Source organism: Solea solea, chromosome 16, assembly GCF_958295425.1.
Source record: "Solea solea chromosome 16, fSolSol10.1, whole genome shotgun sequence".
NCBI classification, from domain to species: domain Eukaryota; kingdom Metazoa; phylum Chordata; class Actinopteri; order Pleuronectiformes; family Soleidae; genus Solea; species Solea solea.
Window position 1 is genome coordinate 18,867,584 of NC_081149.1, and position 18,661 is coordinate 18,886,244.

The 18,661-nt window shown below is 39.7% G+C and overlaps 1 protein-coding gene across 1 annotated transcript; it reads right to left on the minus strand.

Annotated features, from left to right (window-relative positions):
* Positions 1–5: 5 nt before the first annotated feature.
* On the minus strand, positions 6–3,627 carry b9d1 (B9 protein domain 1). The gene is made up of 7 exons (XM_058652902.1): positions 3,453–3,627; positions 3,233–3,301; positions 2,222–2,330; positions 2,001–2,097; positions 1,793–1,855; positions 853–920; positions 6–518 (listed from the first exon to the last, which is right to left on the minus strand). The coding sequence occupies exons 1-7, from the start codon at positions 3,513–3,515 to the stop codon at positions 361–363; spliced, it is 627 nt and encodes a 208-aa protein (XP_058508885.1). The 5' UTR covers positions 3,516–3,627; the 3' UTR covers positions 6–360.
* Positions 3,628–18,661: the final 15,034 nt, after the last annotated feature.

An 18,661-nucleotide genomic window follows, 5' to 3' on the forward strand; every position in this document is an offset into this window, starting at 1 on the left:
CAGTGCCTGTTGGTTTTTTTTAATGTTTAATGTTTTCTCTTCTTCACATAATGGTGAGGTGGAGAAATGTAGGGGTGAAACAGCTTTCAATTGCAAACAATAAAGTCCTTGTTTATTTGGAAAAATACAGTAAAAAATGCAGTAAAACTAATAAAAAAATTTTGAGTATCTAATAAAAAATCTTTTCATACAATTTACAATAAAACATTAGTTAGTGTGTACATTTTTCCACAGAGAGGTGACTGACATAGCAATGCAGCTAATTTCCATATTGTCCTATTATTTTGGTGCAGATCAAAACATCCTCGGGAGTGAAGAGCAACAGCCACCAGTTGTTGTTTTTTAAAGTCTCTGACATTATTACGTGTTGGACGGTTGCTCTTCCGTCGACCAGTCGGATGTGGCGGAGTGTGTGTTGACAGGACTTGACGGCCCCGTGTCGTAACCCAGCTTCTTCATGTCTTTGGTCAAGATGTGAAAAGAGATGGTGACGAAGCCTTGAGAATGAACCCGCGTCACTACAACACAGACAGACAGAAACACCAGATACAGATTTAAATGTACAACAAATGTACAACAAGGCAAAACATTATTTAAACATGAAAAGTATTGTCAGAGCTATATCTAGCTAACAATAAATAATTAATTTGAGTAGCGTATTCATATATTCATAGATGCATGCAAGTCCCATTAGTCTACTCTTATATATTGAGCATGCTTCTTCTTTGGCTGTGGTAGATCTGTTGATCAGTTTGGAAGTAAATAATCATCATGTAGTTGAATGAGTTACTGCAGTGAGACTGTGAGAGCTACCACACACACACAGGAATCAGACAAATGTACACAACAAACCTTCTCGTCCTTCACCCTGCGCCACTACTTTGGGGTCCGTGTACTCTGGTCGCCTTCCCAACAGCCAGCTAAACGAGAGGAAGAGGCTGATTAAACGCTATCCAAATAGAGAAAGTGATTTAGGACTTTTATTTTCTTGTTTATTGTGCTATGGACGTTCCTTTTTAGCTCCTAATTAAGTCTTAAATCGGGATGGGAATCAAAATCACTGGATGGAATATTGAACACATAAAAATGTAAAATCCGATGTAGCGCATGCTTCACTAAGCACAGGCAGTAAAAATGTAAATAAAAATCAGCAAAGGCATTTTAGCCGAGTCATGTTTGGCCTGTTTATTTCTTCTTTGTTGGGAGAACAATATTTGTGACACAGATGGAGAATTATGTCTTTAAAATGACTCAGCACAAATGTGTAGTTTATAAATGGTCTAAAATGACTGTTTCAATCTAATATCTGCACGGTAGATAGTTGAGTTTGTGATACCTGTAAAAGATGGTATCCCCAGTCTTAAGTAAGATTTAGACTTTCTAAGATGTTTTTCTCAGAATCTCTTTACCACTTTTTTTTCTTTTTATTATGCAATAAACATTGCATAAAGTTAACTTAACTTAAGTGTCCACCTCAATGTGAAATAAAACAACAGGAGTAGCACATATACACTTTCCCAGATCAAGTGGGAAAACCAACGATGAAATCAGTGTTGCTGTACAAAGTGTGCACGTGTTCATCTCTAATAGACCTCCATGTTGTTGGAAGAGCGAAGGAACAGCGAGTACCTTTGTGAATGTCTTTCTATGTACTGAAAACAGCAGCTGTGAAGCGGCTTATTCTCATGACTGAAGTCTACCCTTTATACTCAGTGGGACTCTCAAATACTCGTGGAGCAACAGTAAATATTTGATAACACTCAATATAGAGAGAGAACTAAACACATCTCACCTTGTGAATTTCTGTAGTCTCCATGTCGGCTCAGGAACAAACATGGGGATGGTTCGTTTATGTCTGGAGAGACAACAAAATCAAAATCAACGCGACATGCTACATCACTCTGCTAACAAACGCACCACTACTATAACACCTGATGCCTCGGGTAAACATTATTTCAGTTGAAGAGAAAAGAGAGGAGGTTTATCGAGTCAATACTTACTGTCCGGATGTGAATGGGATGTGTGTTGCTCCGTAGCCGCGCACGACATCATTGCCAAACACATCAGGACCGTAAACACTCACCACAAGCTGAGGCCCTGTAGTATTCAAAAGTAAAGACTCAAATAAATACTCAGTTTTGTTTATACTTGTTCAGAAAATGGCAAAGGATTTCAAAAGTGGCCCATATTTGTATTTTGAATGTATGTGCGCAATACTTACATCCAAACGGGTTTGTGCTTTTAAAAGTTGTTTCCAGTGGAAAGTTCCATATTAATTTATGTGAAGACTGACCCTTACATGTGATTTGAGTGATGCCTTCCTCCAGACCCTGTAGACAAACAGACACAAGAACATTCAGATATGATTAGCAGACACCCTGTGCTTGGGTTGGTTAAATATGTGATTGTGATATTGTGATTGGAATTTGACTTATTAATGCGTAACACAGTGAAAATATTAAGCAGTATATATTCAAATGCAAGGTGATGAATCAAAGATTTTATTTCCTGTATGACATTTTAAATTTGAACTACACAAATAACAATCAAAGATATTATTAGCATTATTTACATTCCAATAAATGGCTGAATGTGTGATTTATTTATCGTTTTCAAATCAAAATTACATTTTGTTTGTCAGGTTTATTTCATTAATTTAAGAAATTAAACAAAAATAATGCCCAAAAAGAATGAAAAGGAGCCAAAAGAAGGACAAGTTCCCCCTCTTTCATAGTGCACAATACACACAATCTATTTTGTTTTTACAAAAAACAAACAATACAAAAATACATGGAAATATAACCAAAGTAGAAGCTAAATCACATTATATTTATTCAAGATGGGAATACTTTTAAAATATTGTAATATTGTCACTGTGATACTGTGTTCCATCAAACTGGTTCTGATTCTGATGATTCTTATTTTTTTTAAGATCTCTGTTTCCTTCAGATCATAAATATGTTTTCTCTTATTTTCAAATCTTTTCTGTAAGTTGCTTGGAAGAATTTCCTGGTGTGCCTTATACACTGTTTGCAGAACGCGTGAATCTACCAGATCAACACATTTCCGGGATTTGTTCCCTATATCGTTTCCTGCTCATGAGTCTTATGGCTTTTTTCTGTAATACAAATAATGAGTTTGTATGTGTTTTGCACGCACTCCCCCTAATAACACAAAATATGTCGGACATGGAACAATTAACAAATCCGTTAGCAAATCACCAGCTACTCACCGAGGTGGGAGCCCAGTCGTGTCCGTAGACGAAGCAGTATTTGCAATAAAGGTTGTCATACTCTGGAAACTGAAACACAACACCACATACAAAGAGGTCAGCATCGTATAAGTGTGCAATGACACACATGCAGATAAACAAACTTGCTACGGGACTTAGTCACTTGATGCTAACTGGAATTAGCTGCAATGCTAGGCTAACAACGGGGGAAAACACTCACGTTCGCTCCCTCAATTTGCCCGTTCACCGTCAGAAGAAACACAGAGGGGTTACTTGTGGCCATGGTCGCTTAAATCGGTAAACACGAATGTTTATAGCGGTCAATTCAACTCAGAGCACAACAATCCCGGTCGCGCTACATGGATCAAAGCCCCGTCTGTTGGTTGCTAAGGCGACGCTTGCTCATCCTCACGGGTGCCCGCTAGGTCCAAACCTAGAAAGAAGCGCTGAGAACGTGCTGAAATTACACAATGCGTCCACAAGATGGCGACAGTGTTTTAACAACGAGACTTGACCTGATGCAAAGATTCTCTTACCTGCGCCGGAAACCACTTTCTCTTCTGTGTGTAATGTTGTCACCTGTGTAAAATACATGTACATGTAAACGACAATTCTGCAGAAAACACTGCCTTTTTTCCCCACTGAATTAAAACTGAGCTAGTCAGTCTGGTAAAGAAGACCACGAGATGACGTGTAAACTTCACAAAACTAGTAAGTGGACCTTTTTTAATCATTTTTTATCAGCGAGATTTGGGGAAGAGGGGAAATGTGACGTCAGCAGCATCGTTTGCTTTCTGTATACTTTTTAAAATGTTACTCCTAACTTCAAGATAAAGCCATCGCACTGCAGGAAATATAAGACAAATGATACATTAAAAAAATCCCTAGAGCGAATATGCTGTTTAAAAACACATCTAATCTTTAGGTAGAATTTATCCAGTGTTTTAGGATTCTTAATGTTACATCTCTTTTCTCCAATTTGAGTAAGAGGTTTAAATAATCTATTATTATCCACTATCTTTATCTGTAATCTGTCATCACACTCACAAAAAGATTTATTTGCATATCATTTTCTTTATTTTATCCCCAGTGTCAAGCTTACCTATTAAACTGCAATTAGAATCCACCAAACAAATCAGTTATTATAAACAAACAACAAAAGTGTCATTTTTAAGTAGACTTTTTTCCAGTTTTTTTGTAGTAACCATAAATTTGTGGCAGAATTAAGCATCTACCAGCTTATCTGTTGATTTGCACAGACGCCACACATTTACAGAAACTGCAATTTAACAGTTGGATTTATATGTAAATTGTGGGGAAAACAATTATATACTTGTTTTGGTAGAAGGGAGCTGGCAGCCTGGGAGTCTGGCTTTATGTTCTCTGTATTCTAAAACCCCTTTAACTGTCCCTCTTTAACCAAAGCTGCGGATCCACATAAAAAAGCTCAGTGACAACATTTACATGTCTGAAAGTCACGCTGTGCCATGTAGCCAACAGTAATTACAGTATGTGGCTCCATATGATGAACCCCACAAAACACCATATTGCCGTGAGTACTGGGGCCTGTTATTAAGGACTTAGAACTCAAAATAGCACATACTTAGTGTAATTATTGTGATCACATATCCATTAGCTGCATTTGTTCCGTTGATTAGCTGTGTAGTAGGTTTTGGTGTGGAAAATCAGCTGTTTCGAGCAGCTTCTCACACACCATTAATTTACCCCTCTGTTTGTCCTTATCTGCCCACTTCCCTGCATCTCTCATTTTGGCTGTGTGTCTGAGTGTCGTGCTGTCAGACAGCATGCCCCCCCCCCCTCCCTGAGTCTCTGACCTTTATGACTGCCCACACAGCAGCTCTCTTTACACTCTCCATCCTCTCACTACTCTGTTCACCTGCTCTCCTAAGAGCTGGTGCCGTTTTTACCTTGTCTTTCGCGCCGTAACCCCCATCACCCCACTCCCAACCTAAAAGACGTAAGGGAGGCAATAATGTAGTTTGAGTGAAGGGGCCATTTTAACACGGTCAGCCAGCAGACGTCAGCCATCTTTTAAGGCTGAGACTTTCAAGTAAGTGCCAGTAAGATGACACTGCAGCCTTATGTGATTACATGCAAGCAATCCTGTTCTTCCTGTGTCATCACTACACCTGCATTTCCTCCCCTCCTCCCTCTCATATTATTATGATATGATTATGATATGATTAGAGCTGCAACTCGTGATCATTTTCATTGTAGATTAATCTGCCACTTATTGATTAACCCAGTGGTTTTGTGGTCCACAAAATATCAGAAAATCCCAAAACTCAAAATGACAATTTCCTGAAAATGTTTTTTTTCTAGAAATTAAAAAATTCAAAACACTTGGTCAATGATTGGGCAATTAAGTGATTATTTCAAACAGCCCTGGTAATAGTTGAGATTTTTGAGTATTTTGGCTATGTTTTGTACAGAGCCCCCCTAAGGTCAGGATAGGAATCTTTTTTAGAATAAATGTTTGCGTTCCCTCACAATAACTTTGTGCTGGAGCTACAAATAAATGGCTACAATATACAGAGCCCAGTTACCTCGCAAGACACAATACAATAAAGCTTGGGCTCCATATATTGTAATACTGAGAAGTTAATGTGATACTGTGATAATTTAATACAAACACTAGAAGTGTAAAAAAAAAAATTGAAACATTACATTATTGTTTCATAGCATTGTGCTCTATTGATTCTTTAAAGGACTGTTTTTCTGATGCTGGTTTTGTGTTGTATAAGTCTCTGACCACTAGTAGACAACAGGCTTTCAGTCATTTGACACTCCCTGCCTCCACTCCTCTCGCTAGACAAGGATAAGTGCATGTATAATATTGTTATTTTTAAGTCAACCATTTTTGGCAGCAGAGTTTCAGTATATCGCTTTGCTTAGTTATAGTATCCCAGTATGTGGGATGCAATATTATATATTGTATTGTCACCCCTGTATCGGGATCTATTTCCAATGCACTGCTTTAACAGACTCTACAGCGGCAATATAATCAAAAATACGATAAGGGTCAAAGACAGGATGCCAATAATACACATGTAAACACAATTCATTCACAACCTCTTCCTCCACCTCCCATTTGTACACTTCTGTCTGCTGCTCCTTGGTCCCCCACCAACACCCTTTCACTTTTCATCTCCTTCCCAGCATCTTTATCTACCTCCTCCTCCTCCTCCCATCGCTTCTTTATCCCTCCTTCCTCTCCACCTGCCAAATGTGTGTCTGTTTGTTTCTCCACCTCTTCTCACCTATCTCTCTGTCCCGTTTTCACCTTGCACCATCTCTCAACTGCCTTTTCTCTCCCTAACATTCTGCTTATTTTCGCTTCTTATTCCCTATAACTGACTTCTTTGCTCATTCACCTGTCGTTGCCCTTCCCCTCGTCTCCTCTTCTCCATTCCACGTTTTTTCCTCACCCTTTTCATCTCTCTGACCCGATTTTGTCTCAGCCCCCATCTTCCTACCAAATGCTTGATTTAGAGTCACATAGCCTCAGCTGATTCAAACGTCGCCGTGGAGTGGCTGGTCCTCGGGCCCTTTTGGGATCTCATTTTCTCTGAACTTTTATTTTTAACCATAAAACGTGTATAGTGATAAAAGCTGGAGTGTTTTGTTTAGTCTCTGCAGCCTGCATGTGTGCGTCTCAGGCCTCTTTATACTCTCTAAATGTGTCTCCACTGAAAATAGACCTGAAAGCAGCTAAGGAAGGCAAGAAGTCATAATGGGACTGTTTGTAATCTCAACATGGGAGCGCACATTTCCCATTTGCTTGACACCTTATGCATTTCCTGTTGCTGAAAAAGTAACATTATCCGTTTCTTATATGCATTCTGTATGGAAATGATTTTTACGACACAGATCACACACTGGTCTTATGTCTGGAGGCGGCAGCACCTTGGAGAAAATGTGGCACTAAAGTGGCCCTTACAGGAATCTACTTGGCTGAGTGATTCATCCAGAACATGGCTGGGGATGTGACAGAAACCCACAAAGAGGTATGGAGATGCTGCTTTCTCACACACACACGCACACACCATACAGAGCCTCTGGTCAGTAACAGATTGTCACAAAATATTATGTGTGTCAGGCACAATTCAGTGAGTCATATTTATCTAATTTTCACATGGGTGCACACACAGAATAGGTTTGGAGAAGTAGGAGTTGCTGATGGAGGTTAATGTCTCAAACTGCGTGTGACTAATGTAATGGCCCATGACCACTGGTTCACTGCCTGAGCTCCTAAGAGAGGACCCTGGCACTTGACCTGCTGTCTAAGCAAAATGCATTGGAGGAAGGGAATACAAAAAAATACACATGCTGTATGTGCTGGGAGGGAAAAGAATAATGGCTCTCTCTTTTGGTTTTGACTTGCCTATAAAAGTGATGAATACATTATTTTTTTTAGAATCACTGAGGGTTAGAAAAAGGTGTGGTTTGAAAGGATTAATAGAATCATTTTGTAATGCAACACGGTGGCAATACAGAGTTACTGCAGCCACATCTTTTTCCATGCCAGTTATTTTCAGTGGCTATATCACGATAACAACTCAGTACCGCTTTCTACTTTTGCTGAATATTGCAGTTTGATCTCCGTGTGTGTACTGCGGACATTTTCAGGCATAAAACTGACCTTATCAGGCCAGGCTTTGGTCGCCACAAGGGCTACTGGTCCTCATTTCGGAGGATCTAGATGAGTTTTGGGCTAAGATGTGAATCGTGTTTAGGGATAAGGTTTTGGGTTGTGTGACTGAGTGAGTGAGTGTGGTTTGTCATTGGCCCAGTTTGAATATTATATTCTCTCTGGAAAAAGGCACTGAATCTTCCATCATATTTTTAAACTCCTCCTCCTCCTTCATAATGCTGCAACCCCCCCCTCCCTCCGCCTTAGACTCCAAGTCCTCTCGCATCCCAGGGGCCCATTTGTCCAGAAACAGGATGACCTGTCCTGTTCAGGTCGAAGGCTTCTCTTCAGCTGTTGTGAACAGGAGAGCAGTTCACTGTACATTTCACTGTAGCAACATGTTTTTGCCTTAAAGAAATGTTTTTGATTTTTTATGAGGCAGCCATATTAGACCACCCTGGACAAACTAAACACCTTTTGAGTTTTAATGACAACTGAAGGCCATCATAGGTTCTCTTATATGCTTGTAAGGGAAGGTTCTGGTGAGATATATCAAGAATAAACACTTTACCTTTAATGTATGCAAAAATCAAAGTTTATGGGAGGTTATTTCTCTACCTTTAGTACTTGTTAGTGTTGCTGTTATCACTGCTGAAGCCTGCCATATGTCACAATAGCTTGTCAGAGACAGTTAACTACATTTAGGCTTATGGGTACATCTTTTGGCAATGGCAATACAAAGAAGAATGATGAAATTGACATATTTTGGCTGTGTTGTTTTATTTTTCTCATGGTTAATGGTGTTTTCCTACCACTTTGCTGTGCATGTATCCTTCACTGTCAATAGGATACCTATTTAGAATCAGCATTTTTCTTTAAGTGGATTATACCTGTAAAAAAAGAACCAATATCCATTTAGGTACCCGTTCAATCACCTATTTAGGACTCGGTGCATGGTTGGTGAAAGATGCACCTATATTTCCAGTCAGCATGAGCCTGTGCTGCCCGCAGGCTACAACCCAGCTCTGTAACCTCACTGTCCTTCACTGAGGAGGTGATGGAGAGAGCGTTTGGAGGGGGAGGAGGAAGCAAGGTGGTACAAGGGGGAAGTTGCAGTGGAAAAAATTAGAAAGCTTTTACTAAAGAAAAAAAAAAAAAAAATGACAGTTGTTTTATGGGATCACTGATGAGCGAGTTGTGAGGGAGAGGAGAAAATCAAACAGCTGATGAGGGTGAATTAGGGAAAGGAGAGGCTGATTTGAAGGACTCAGAGGGGAGGTTATTTAGAAATTCATCACTGGAGTGAGTCTTTAAGGTCAGCCTGGCCTGCCGAGCTTCCCTCTGGTGGAGTTATAAGTAATGACACTGTTGGCTCTGCTTGATAAAAAGAAGGCGACAGGAGGGAGAGTTTTTATGTGCTCCCGTCTGTCTGATCAAAGCAGTCTCTGCGTCGCACATTTAATTTATACAATTTATTTTATTTGCTTAAACCAGTGCCAATTCTTGTTTTATATATTTCCTAATTTTTCAGTCTTTATTAGACATTTCTTTAAAAAAAAAGAAATAAATGATGCAAGTAGGAATAACAAAGCACTACCTACAGGTAGTAGTATTTCATTCTGCTTGTCAGCATAAACCAGATATGCCGGCTGCACCCTGCAGGGGCATATCAGTCATCTACCCAGCCACTCCACTGATCCAGTTAACCTTCCTTGTTCAAGATAATTAATCAAAGGCCCTCTTTTTTTTTTCTTAGATAACTTGTGCTTTTGCTTCATAGAATAATTCATTTTCTTTAAGGACATTTTTCCATGATAGTGCTATCATCACTTTTGCCTTTTCAGTCTTTTTTAAAAGACATTTTTCCTGTAATGGGATCATTCACAGTAAGTGTGTGCGCTGCCTCCTGCATGTGTGACCCAGACCCCACTCCAGACCCCACTCCCTCAAAACACATCTGACCCACACCATAAGTGAATAACAAACTCTGGACAATGTCTGGACCCAAATCTCCAGATATTTTAATAGATTGGCTTTAACTTCTCTGATACAGTGGCTCCAGTGGAATAAAAGATGACACAGCAAACTCAAACTTGCATCATTTATGTCACATTCTGTAGATAAATACATGTCATTGTATGAGCAACACTATCGAAAATGAGCACACACACACAAAAGCCCCAGGATCCATTCTTGTTCTTGTAGTTCTACATCATTATTTGCAGTCAGAAGAAGACCAGGCCAGAGAGGTGCCGTGATCTGCTTGTACATTTTCAATTGCCCAGATGTAGGAGGTTATTTGTAGGCTAATCTCCCCACATCTGTTCCAACACATGGCAATTCTGAAACTGGGCTGAATTTGCAGGTTCCATACGAGTTCACCTGATAGATTGGCCATATTAATGAATGCCCCTTTAAACTTAAAGTCATCAAAGAGAAATTCAGATTTGCGGTTATGGACTATTTTGGTTTAAAGCTGCAGTACGCAACCTTTGGTGATTCTTGTTGTTGTTGATGTTATTATTCTGCCACTGTTTCATCTTTATAAACAGAAATGATCTAACATTGTTTATATGCTGAAAATGGGCTCTGTCAAGCAATACTCTGAGTGAGCGTTTGTGTGTATACATCAGCAGTGCAGGGGCGGACGGGGACAAGAAGCATTTATCCTATCAAACTGCTGTACAACAGGGTTTTTTGGCACAGTACTTCTGAAACTTTGTGGGCGCTGCTTTGTGTTTTAATTCATACTCCCACCTTTCTGTAGCTGTCTCACTTTACTAACGCAATGTTAGTGTTGCCTCTGTCTTGACACAAAAACAAATCACTTCACTGCGTGACACTAGATCAGTATTAGAGCAAAATGACCACAACTGAGACATACGTTTTTCAGCCTGGTATAAAATTATACATGTTATTATAATGACTTGGTACTAGGTTGAATTTCATTTCCCCAAAATGCCACAAAAGCTCACAACAACTGTTATTATGGGCCCTGCATCAGCTGAGAGACGGCTCTCAAGATTATCACTGCATACTTTGCGGTAATTTACGTGCAGTATAAAATTGCTGTACTTATTAAACCTCTGCAATAAAAGTGGGTTAAGAAAAAATGAAGGCTGATTAACGGCCTTAAAGATCACCTCTCTACTTGTATCTGGACTGATAAGGGAAGCCAACGAATCTCCTCAGCCTCATGCTCCTGGCTATTAGAGATGATCTATCGTGCTATGGGTGCCATCTTGGAGAAATAACTCGATTATTGCTCCAGACATCTCAAACAGCCAAGGACTACAAGGACATTTTAAAGTAGCAGATGCATCATACAGTGTGAGCACAGACCAGCTCCTAATGGTCCTTTACTGTAAGACAGAAATCCTTCCTAGATACACTGCTAAACTAATAGAAGGGTGGTTTCAGATGACTTCAGGTGCTTCCCCAGTCATCTGATCTAAGCATCACTGAGGCATAATGGGGAATGATGGAGCCGAGAGTGCCTTTTGTTATGTAATTTCTCCATTCCCCCAGTACCTCCGCTTCAATTTGATTTTTAACCCTCATTTATCCACTGAAGCTGTTAAAGAAGCCATTCTCATTTAAACCACCAAGATGGGTGGAGTTGTTGTGGATGGAGGCTGCGTTAATCACATTCAAACTCCACTCACTTAGCAGTTATGTTCTTTTGGAGTTTAAGAAATTGCTATATTTTGATGACAAACATATGGGGAAATGCCTTTTTAATAAGGTTAATGTCATCACCTGTCTGAGAGCAGAATCACTCAAAAGCTACTAAAAGTCTTTCCTTGAAATTTTATGGTGTGGAATGGCCCAAGAAAAATCCATTCATTTATGGAGTGGATCCAAATAAACGGGGCTGATCCAGAATTTACTTTAATAGCCTCAGCATACTTCTATTTCTGCTATTTACCACTAGTTTTTTGTTTAATGATTAAAATGATTTTTGATTTTTATCTATCAAATTAATAATAAAGTTCCTTAGTCAGTTGAGGTGATAAAAGTCCACTTTAATAGATACCTTTCTTTATTGTCAGTGTTTTTTTAGCTGTCCCCGTCACTCTCCTTAATATGCACTGTATTCAGTATGTCATACGAGATATTGATTCTTGTAAGAGTCAATACCTTATCTGTCTTAGCTTTTTGAGTCATATGTGAAAACAACACAACTGAGTAAGTAAATACAGTATATGTCACTTATTTCCAAAAATAATAATTGTCTCTACAGTATAACATAAAACAGTGTGGTCATTTTAAGATGGACACATGCCCTGGACCTTTGCAGTCTGGTGGGAGCTGCCACTTCCACCACAGCCTGATGAGACTCTCCTGCTACCCAATCTATTAATGGATGACCATCATTACAGCTGAGGGCCGGTCCCTCAGCAGGGGTATAGTCCTGTTTTCCTGGCTGCAAACAATAACGCTTTTTAATCGTGTTTTGTGTTCACAACAGAGACTGATCAAAGCACTGAAGCCTTTTACATGTTGTAGTTGTAAGATATAAACATACAGTAAGCTTAGTTAAAGTCCTCTCTGACTTACACATCTCCGCATTCAGCAATTTTATTTATTTATTTATTTATTTTGCGAGCTGTCCTTCCCACATTTATTAGCTGCAGCCACCGTTAGATTTGTTGTTTCAGCAATGCTGTAATGACACATGCAGAAAATATGGCAAACATGTAAGCACTTTTTTTTAAGGGAAAAAATGCTTCTACAGATTAAATTGCCAAGTATTTTAGTGTGACCTACCCTTACCCTTGAACAACAGCACGACCCTGGCTCTCTTGAAAACTGGAGTGGAACTGTAATTAATGTTAATGATAAAAACTGTGTCCGTGCTACTATTTCATGTGGAAAAATAACTGCTGTGAAAAACTGTTGTTGCTCCAGGTTAATGCTTGAGCATTGCATACACATGTTGTATGAGGTAATCCCATTGACATCTCACTAATATTGAAGACTAACTTTCAGTCACATCATTTCAATCCAAATTCCAGGGATTACATCATTTGACAGATATAAAAACAGCCTTGAGACTTCTGCACAGTGCTGATTTTTTGGGCCACATGGTTGGTGCAGTGGTTGGCACTCTTTGCAGAACAACACCCGTTTTCTCCCACAGTCCAAAAACATGCAATATGGGGATTAGGCAAATTACACACTCTAAATTGGCCATTGGTGTGAGAGTGGATGGTTGTTTGTCTCTATGTGGCCCTGTGATGGAGTGGCAAACTGTGCAGGCTGTACCCCGCCTTTCGCCCTATGTCAGCTGAGACAGCGCCCCCCCCCCCCCGTAAACCCTCATGTGGAGGATGAAGCGGTAGAAGATGAATGGATGGATTTTAAGCTTTATTCGTATTTCAAACCCCTGATCGATCATCAAGTTTTACATCTAGTATCCTCCCACTCATTCTGTGCAGGGAAATGATCAGTTGTATTTAGTAACTCTAACAAGGGCCAGAGTGGGACTCATTTTTGGCCCAGAAATTTCATGCCTCAGACCAGCCCACTGAACACTATATACTGACCATCTTTGTTTTACCCTTGTGGCTGAAACAAGCCCAGGTTGGAGCCCAGGTTGGAGGGGCTAAACCATAGACTTTGCATAGTTGTGAGGACACACATAAACATAATGCATTCCCTGTCCTAATCTCAACCATCCTAACCATTTCAACCAAACCAAACCAAACCAAAAATTCAGAAGTTGAAGTTGTACATGTTTTTATTGGTCTGCAAGGCTGCAAGGACACATTTAGTTACAAAACTATTGGTATTGATATGTTGGCAAGTTCTTACAACTTCAAAAGGCCTTTTGAGGATTAACACTTGGTTTGAGGTTAAGGATTAGAATTAGGTTTGGGCTAGGCTAAAGAATTGGGGGTGGAACCTGTCTCTTCCCATTGGACACAGGAAATGCAAGGTCCATGCTCCTGTGTCACTGCACCACCATCTACAAAGTCTTGTATGGGTTTGTGGTCATTGGTTAAACTGTATGTATGATTTGGAGATCGACCTGAACAGAACTTCAGTCCACTCCTCACCATGATTGTAGTTCAGGTGGAGTGTTGTGGTGGGAATTCCCAGGGACACCACAATACAATATTATCATGATATTTAAGTCACAATACGATATTATTGCGATACAGTATTTACGAACCCACCCACCACCCCTTGTGGATTGAGTTAAGTTTTTGTGAAAAATATATTAAGTAAATGAAATGAAATGGAAAATGTTACATTTTAAATATTAAATGTGCCCTTGTGCAACATTTAAACTTGCTTGAGTTTTCATCAGGCTGGGGCACAGAGCAACAGATTAGAATAGTGGTCTGGATTGCAAACAACTGGTGACTTAGGGTTAAGCATGTAGGTGAGATGGATAAGGTCAGGGCATGAGGTGAATGTCCTCACAACTATAGAGAGACAAGTGCATGAGTATGTGTGTCAAATATCTATTAAACCAGCGTATGTCTGCATCCTGTTGCTTAGAGAGAATAACTGGCCACAGTAAGACTTTAATCAATTGATGAAATGACTCAGGTTAACAGATCTACCTTGTCATCCTGTTGTTGTTTTGAGTGTGGGATCACGGTAAAAAAAATAAATAAATAAATAAAATGAAATCAGTTTATAGGTATAAGTGTCATCGATTTATGGCTAGTGTTTGAGGAATGAAGAAGCCATTTATTATGGAAGCCCATTAGTAATGTATGCATATGTGTATGAGTGTGTGGGGAGAGGAGGAGAGAGAAAGAGGATGGGGAGACAGAGCATCATCATTAATATGGCTCCTCCATTAGCCTGAGTGCTTCCGTGATAACATAATGGCAGTCACCCAGACAACAGGGTTGCTGTAGTTATGAACACACCCGGCAATCGCTGATGTCAATGTAGGAAAGTGGGTCCTGAAGTCCCACTTGGCCAGAGCAGATGCTCATGCACACGCACACACATGCATACATACATACATACATACTCAGCTCGACGTGGGGCGATGTCTTTGGGATTTGAGAGGTTTTTGAACTAATCAATAATGAAAGAAGGGATGATGGGAAATGAAAGAAATGGCTTGAAAGAGGAAGACTGGGAGGAAACGGCCAGTGGCTGAAAAAGAGAGACGGCGTGATGGAGAGCCCTCCCTGGAGAGTTGTTTCCATAGGAGTGCAGTTAAAAAGGACTTATGTAGGCCCATTTTCTTCAGAAGATTATCTGAACTGATGGACTTGGAAGTGCTTGAGATTATTTTGTGGTCACGCTTGTGTTTACTGTAACTCGGATCAAATGGATTTTAGAGAAACAGGAACAAGGATGTGGGAAGAGAAAGGCAAACAGAGTATGTATGTAGTAAGAAGCAAGAAGAAATCAAAAGAGTTGCAAAGTAAAGTCACGTTATTGTATGGACTCCTCTGTGCTTTTCCACGCAAGGGAAGAAGATTGTTCATTCATTTTTCAACATTTTCTGGACCATACAATTACTCGATTAATCGAGAAAATACTCAACAGATTAATCGATTATGAGAATAATCGTTAGTTGCAGCTCTAGTACAATCTAAGAAATCAAATACAATCTTCAGAAAACTTTTCTGAAGATCTGGCAGCCATACTTTTGTCAGATTTTGTTCAAAACACTGTAAAAATCCAGGATTATTTTGATTGATGGATTTATTTTTACCTTGAGTATTACCGACTCCTTTTTGAGTTTGGTCTCTCTTAGTTTGTCTGTGGGTGAGACAGGGGAGGGATCTTCAGCCATGTTTGTGTATTTTCTGTGCTGTTTATGTCTTGTTAAAATGGAAAATTGAAAATAAAATATTCCAAAAAAAATAGTTCTAGTTATAGTGGTTTGGCAGATGGGACACAGTCTGTCTTCGGGTATCTTTACACCTGTATTTACAAGTGGTCAGGCGCCTCAGTTTGTCAGGATGAATGAAAAACACACATAGTGTCCTCGCTGAGGAATGTGTATGATTCATTTTATACATTTTTGTTGAAATAAAAGACTAGAAGCAAGGGCATCTAGTTTGTGAGAAAGCACTTGCAGTGCTGGAAAAAGGCCAACTTCAACCATCATAAAGAACCCATTATAAACTAGATGAGTTGTTAGGGAAAACAGCCTTGAATCGAGTCGATGCTTTTCAACACAGTTTGCATGCACAACACTCAGCTTTTTACAAGACCACATTATGTTTTGTTTTTCGTGGTGAGCAAACCAAACTAAAACGTGTAATCCTCAGGCGTTCAGGAGTTTTCTCACAGCTACGGAGCTGTTGGAAAAGGAGTGTGTCACTCGTGGCGATTTTTGTTGCTGAACTTGAATGTAGTTGACATTTGTTTATATTTAAAAGTGACACACTACACTTTCAAAGAATCAGTGTAAATGAATGTTATGGTAGAAGAAGACATTAATAAATTATTGTAGGACACAACAAAAAAAATCATATTTTTTTTTTCCTCTCTGGCTTGAGATCAGACGGAAACATGTTGGCCAGGTTTGCTGTGAGACGGGAGGAATTACTGTCTTTGCAAGCGATTCGTGACACTGTGCTAATGGTGAGGCTTTGATGTTTTGGCTGAAACCAGCTGTGAGTAGCATTATCAGAATTACTTTAGTCTGACATCAGATGCTTTGCCAAGAGCGGTCGTAACGGCCATCGCATTAGAGTGGTGAGTGTGATATACTGTATGTGTTCAATAATTTAGTATCTGGCCCTCTAACAATGTGGTAAAAGTTGACAGGGCCCTCGATGGGTAAAAAAAGTTTTTTACTGTTTGCAGAAGTAGAAGTTCTGGACAAAATGTAGGTGGAAGAAATCTAATACTTTGGTGTAAGACTGTGAACATTCTCCTAATCATTCTGTGTTTTTCCCTCTGTTTTGAAATTATTCAAAAATATTTGGCTCATCATACGTAAGTGCAATGTTGCCACTGCTTAAAGAGAAGTTGTCCATTGTCCATTTACTATTTTTCACTGACTTTGCTGCACTTATTGATAATTTATGTTCCTGTTTGCAGAGACACATTTACTCCCAATTAGGAAAAAGGTCAGATTGTGTTGTTTTGGAGAGATGTATTGAATTTGGACTGTTTGGCTTTGGTTTTTTTTGCACATCTAGACTGTAAAATAAATGCTAATATAATACGAATTGCAAATATGATTTACCCTGGTAATGTTTTAGCCAGGGCCACACGGTTGGTGAAGTGGAAATTGCAAAACAAAGAGACAGAAACATGCTACTCACTCTATGGCATGTTAGAACTGTCAATGTGAACGCGTAAGTTGATGTCGGATATTAGAACCACAGAGCTACAGACTCGTAAAAAAAAAAAAAAAAAGGACTCTCAACTTGTTTGTGTAGAAGATCGGGAGAAAAACTAGCCAACATACACACTGTAGTGATGGTGTAAGAGACAAGTGGGGGCAAGAAAGTTAATTCCGCTATTGATCAGTTCATCAGACTCATGCAAGAGTGCAAACTTTATCGCAATAGAACACATAGAGGAATGAAAACACTATTTGTTTGTGTGTATGAAAACATCAAGAGCGAGTGCACGACAACTCATTCAGTGTGTGTGTGTGTGTGTTTGAAATGTACAGAGCAGCGTGCAGCCTCCCACAGGCAATACAATCTATATTTCAACTGATGCAGAGCTGCTGTAGACTTCTGCCTGCTGCTTTGAAGACCAGCTCTCGGGGAGAAGGGTGGACGGTGGGGTGAGGGTGGTCGGGAGGAAGAGGAAGTAGAAAATACAGGCCACGGATTGCAGCGATAGAGTGGAATATGGACATTTAGTGAACAGAGACGGTACCGATAAGTGGTCGACCAATCGTCGATCCAATATTCAGCATTTTTCTGATTTATAATTGAACAACTTTACTTTACTTTTAAAATAAATCCCTTTGGCTCCGATGTAGCCGCATCTCTCCCCAGTGACCACCCTGTGATGTGGTCAGGAGCAACGTTCTGTCCGCAGCACTGTCTGATTGGACATGTGTCATAAATAATAGCCAATCATCACTGAACACTACTGTTCTCACAAGGTGGCGTAAGCTCCGGGGGGAAAGCAGAGCTGTGTCAAACTTATAATTTCTAGACATTTTGAGCAAGAGAGAGCAGGAGAGGGAGAAGTGTAAATGAACAGTAGGTGAAATGAGACAATCTACTCACTGCAGCATGGTAACGTATATGGAATGAATAGATAAAGAGAAACAGCTGGAAACCACAGCAGGCATCTTTAAACTTTATATAGCAGTAGTCTTACATGGAGAAGTATATTGACTACAAATATTGGTTATTGGTGTTATCTGTGTTGATTATAGAAAAAGGTGTATTTGTCAACCAGTGACCTGATTCTGAACAGCTGATGCATGCAGCAGGATGTGCTGTCGAAGACTTTCAGAAAGAGCAATTCTCTACGTGATGGCGTGCATCACACTGAGCAGACTAGAGAAGAGATTAAATAGAAATAATGACTCACTTATCATCAGCCCCTACGTTGTGATTGTCTACACATACAAACGCTCACTTGAAACACTAATGACACAGGGGGATTAACAGATAATGTCCTACATTTGTTTCATCTGGCTCTCTGTCCATAACATTATTCATAATAAAGCCCTGCGATAGGAAGTAAAAGAAAGATGTTTGACATCCCTTTTCTCCGCATGAGGCGTTTCACGCGGCACAAATAATCAAACGAGAGCTTAAGAAGTTATGAGATTAAAGAAAACATCACTTTAAAGCTTTGGGTTTGTT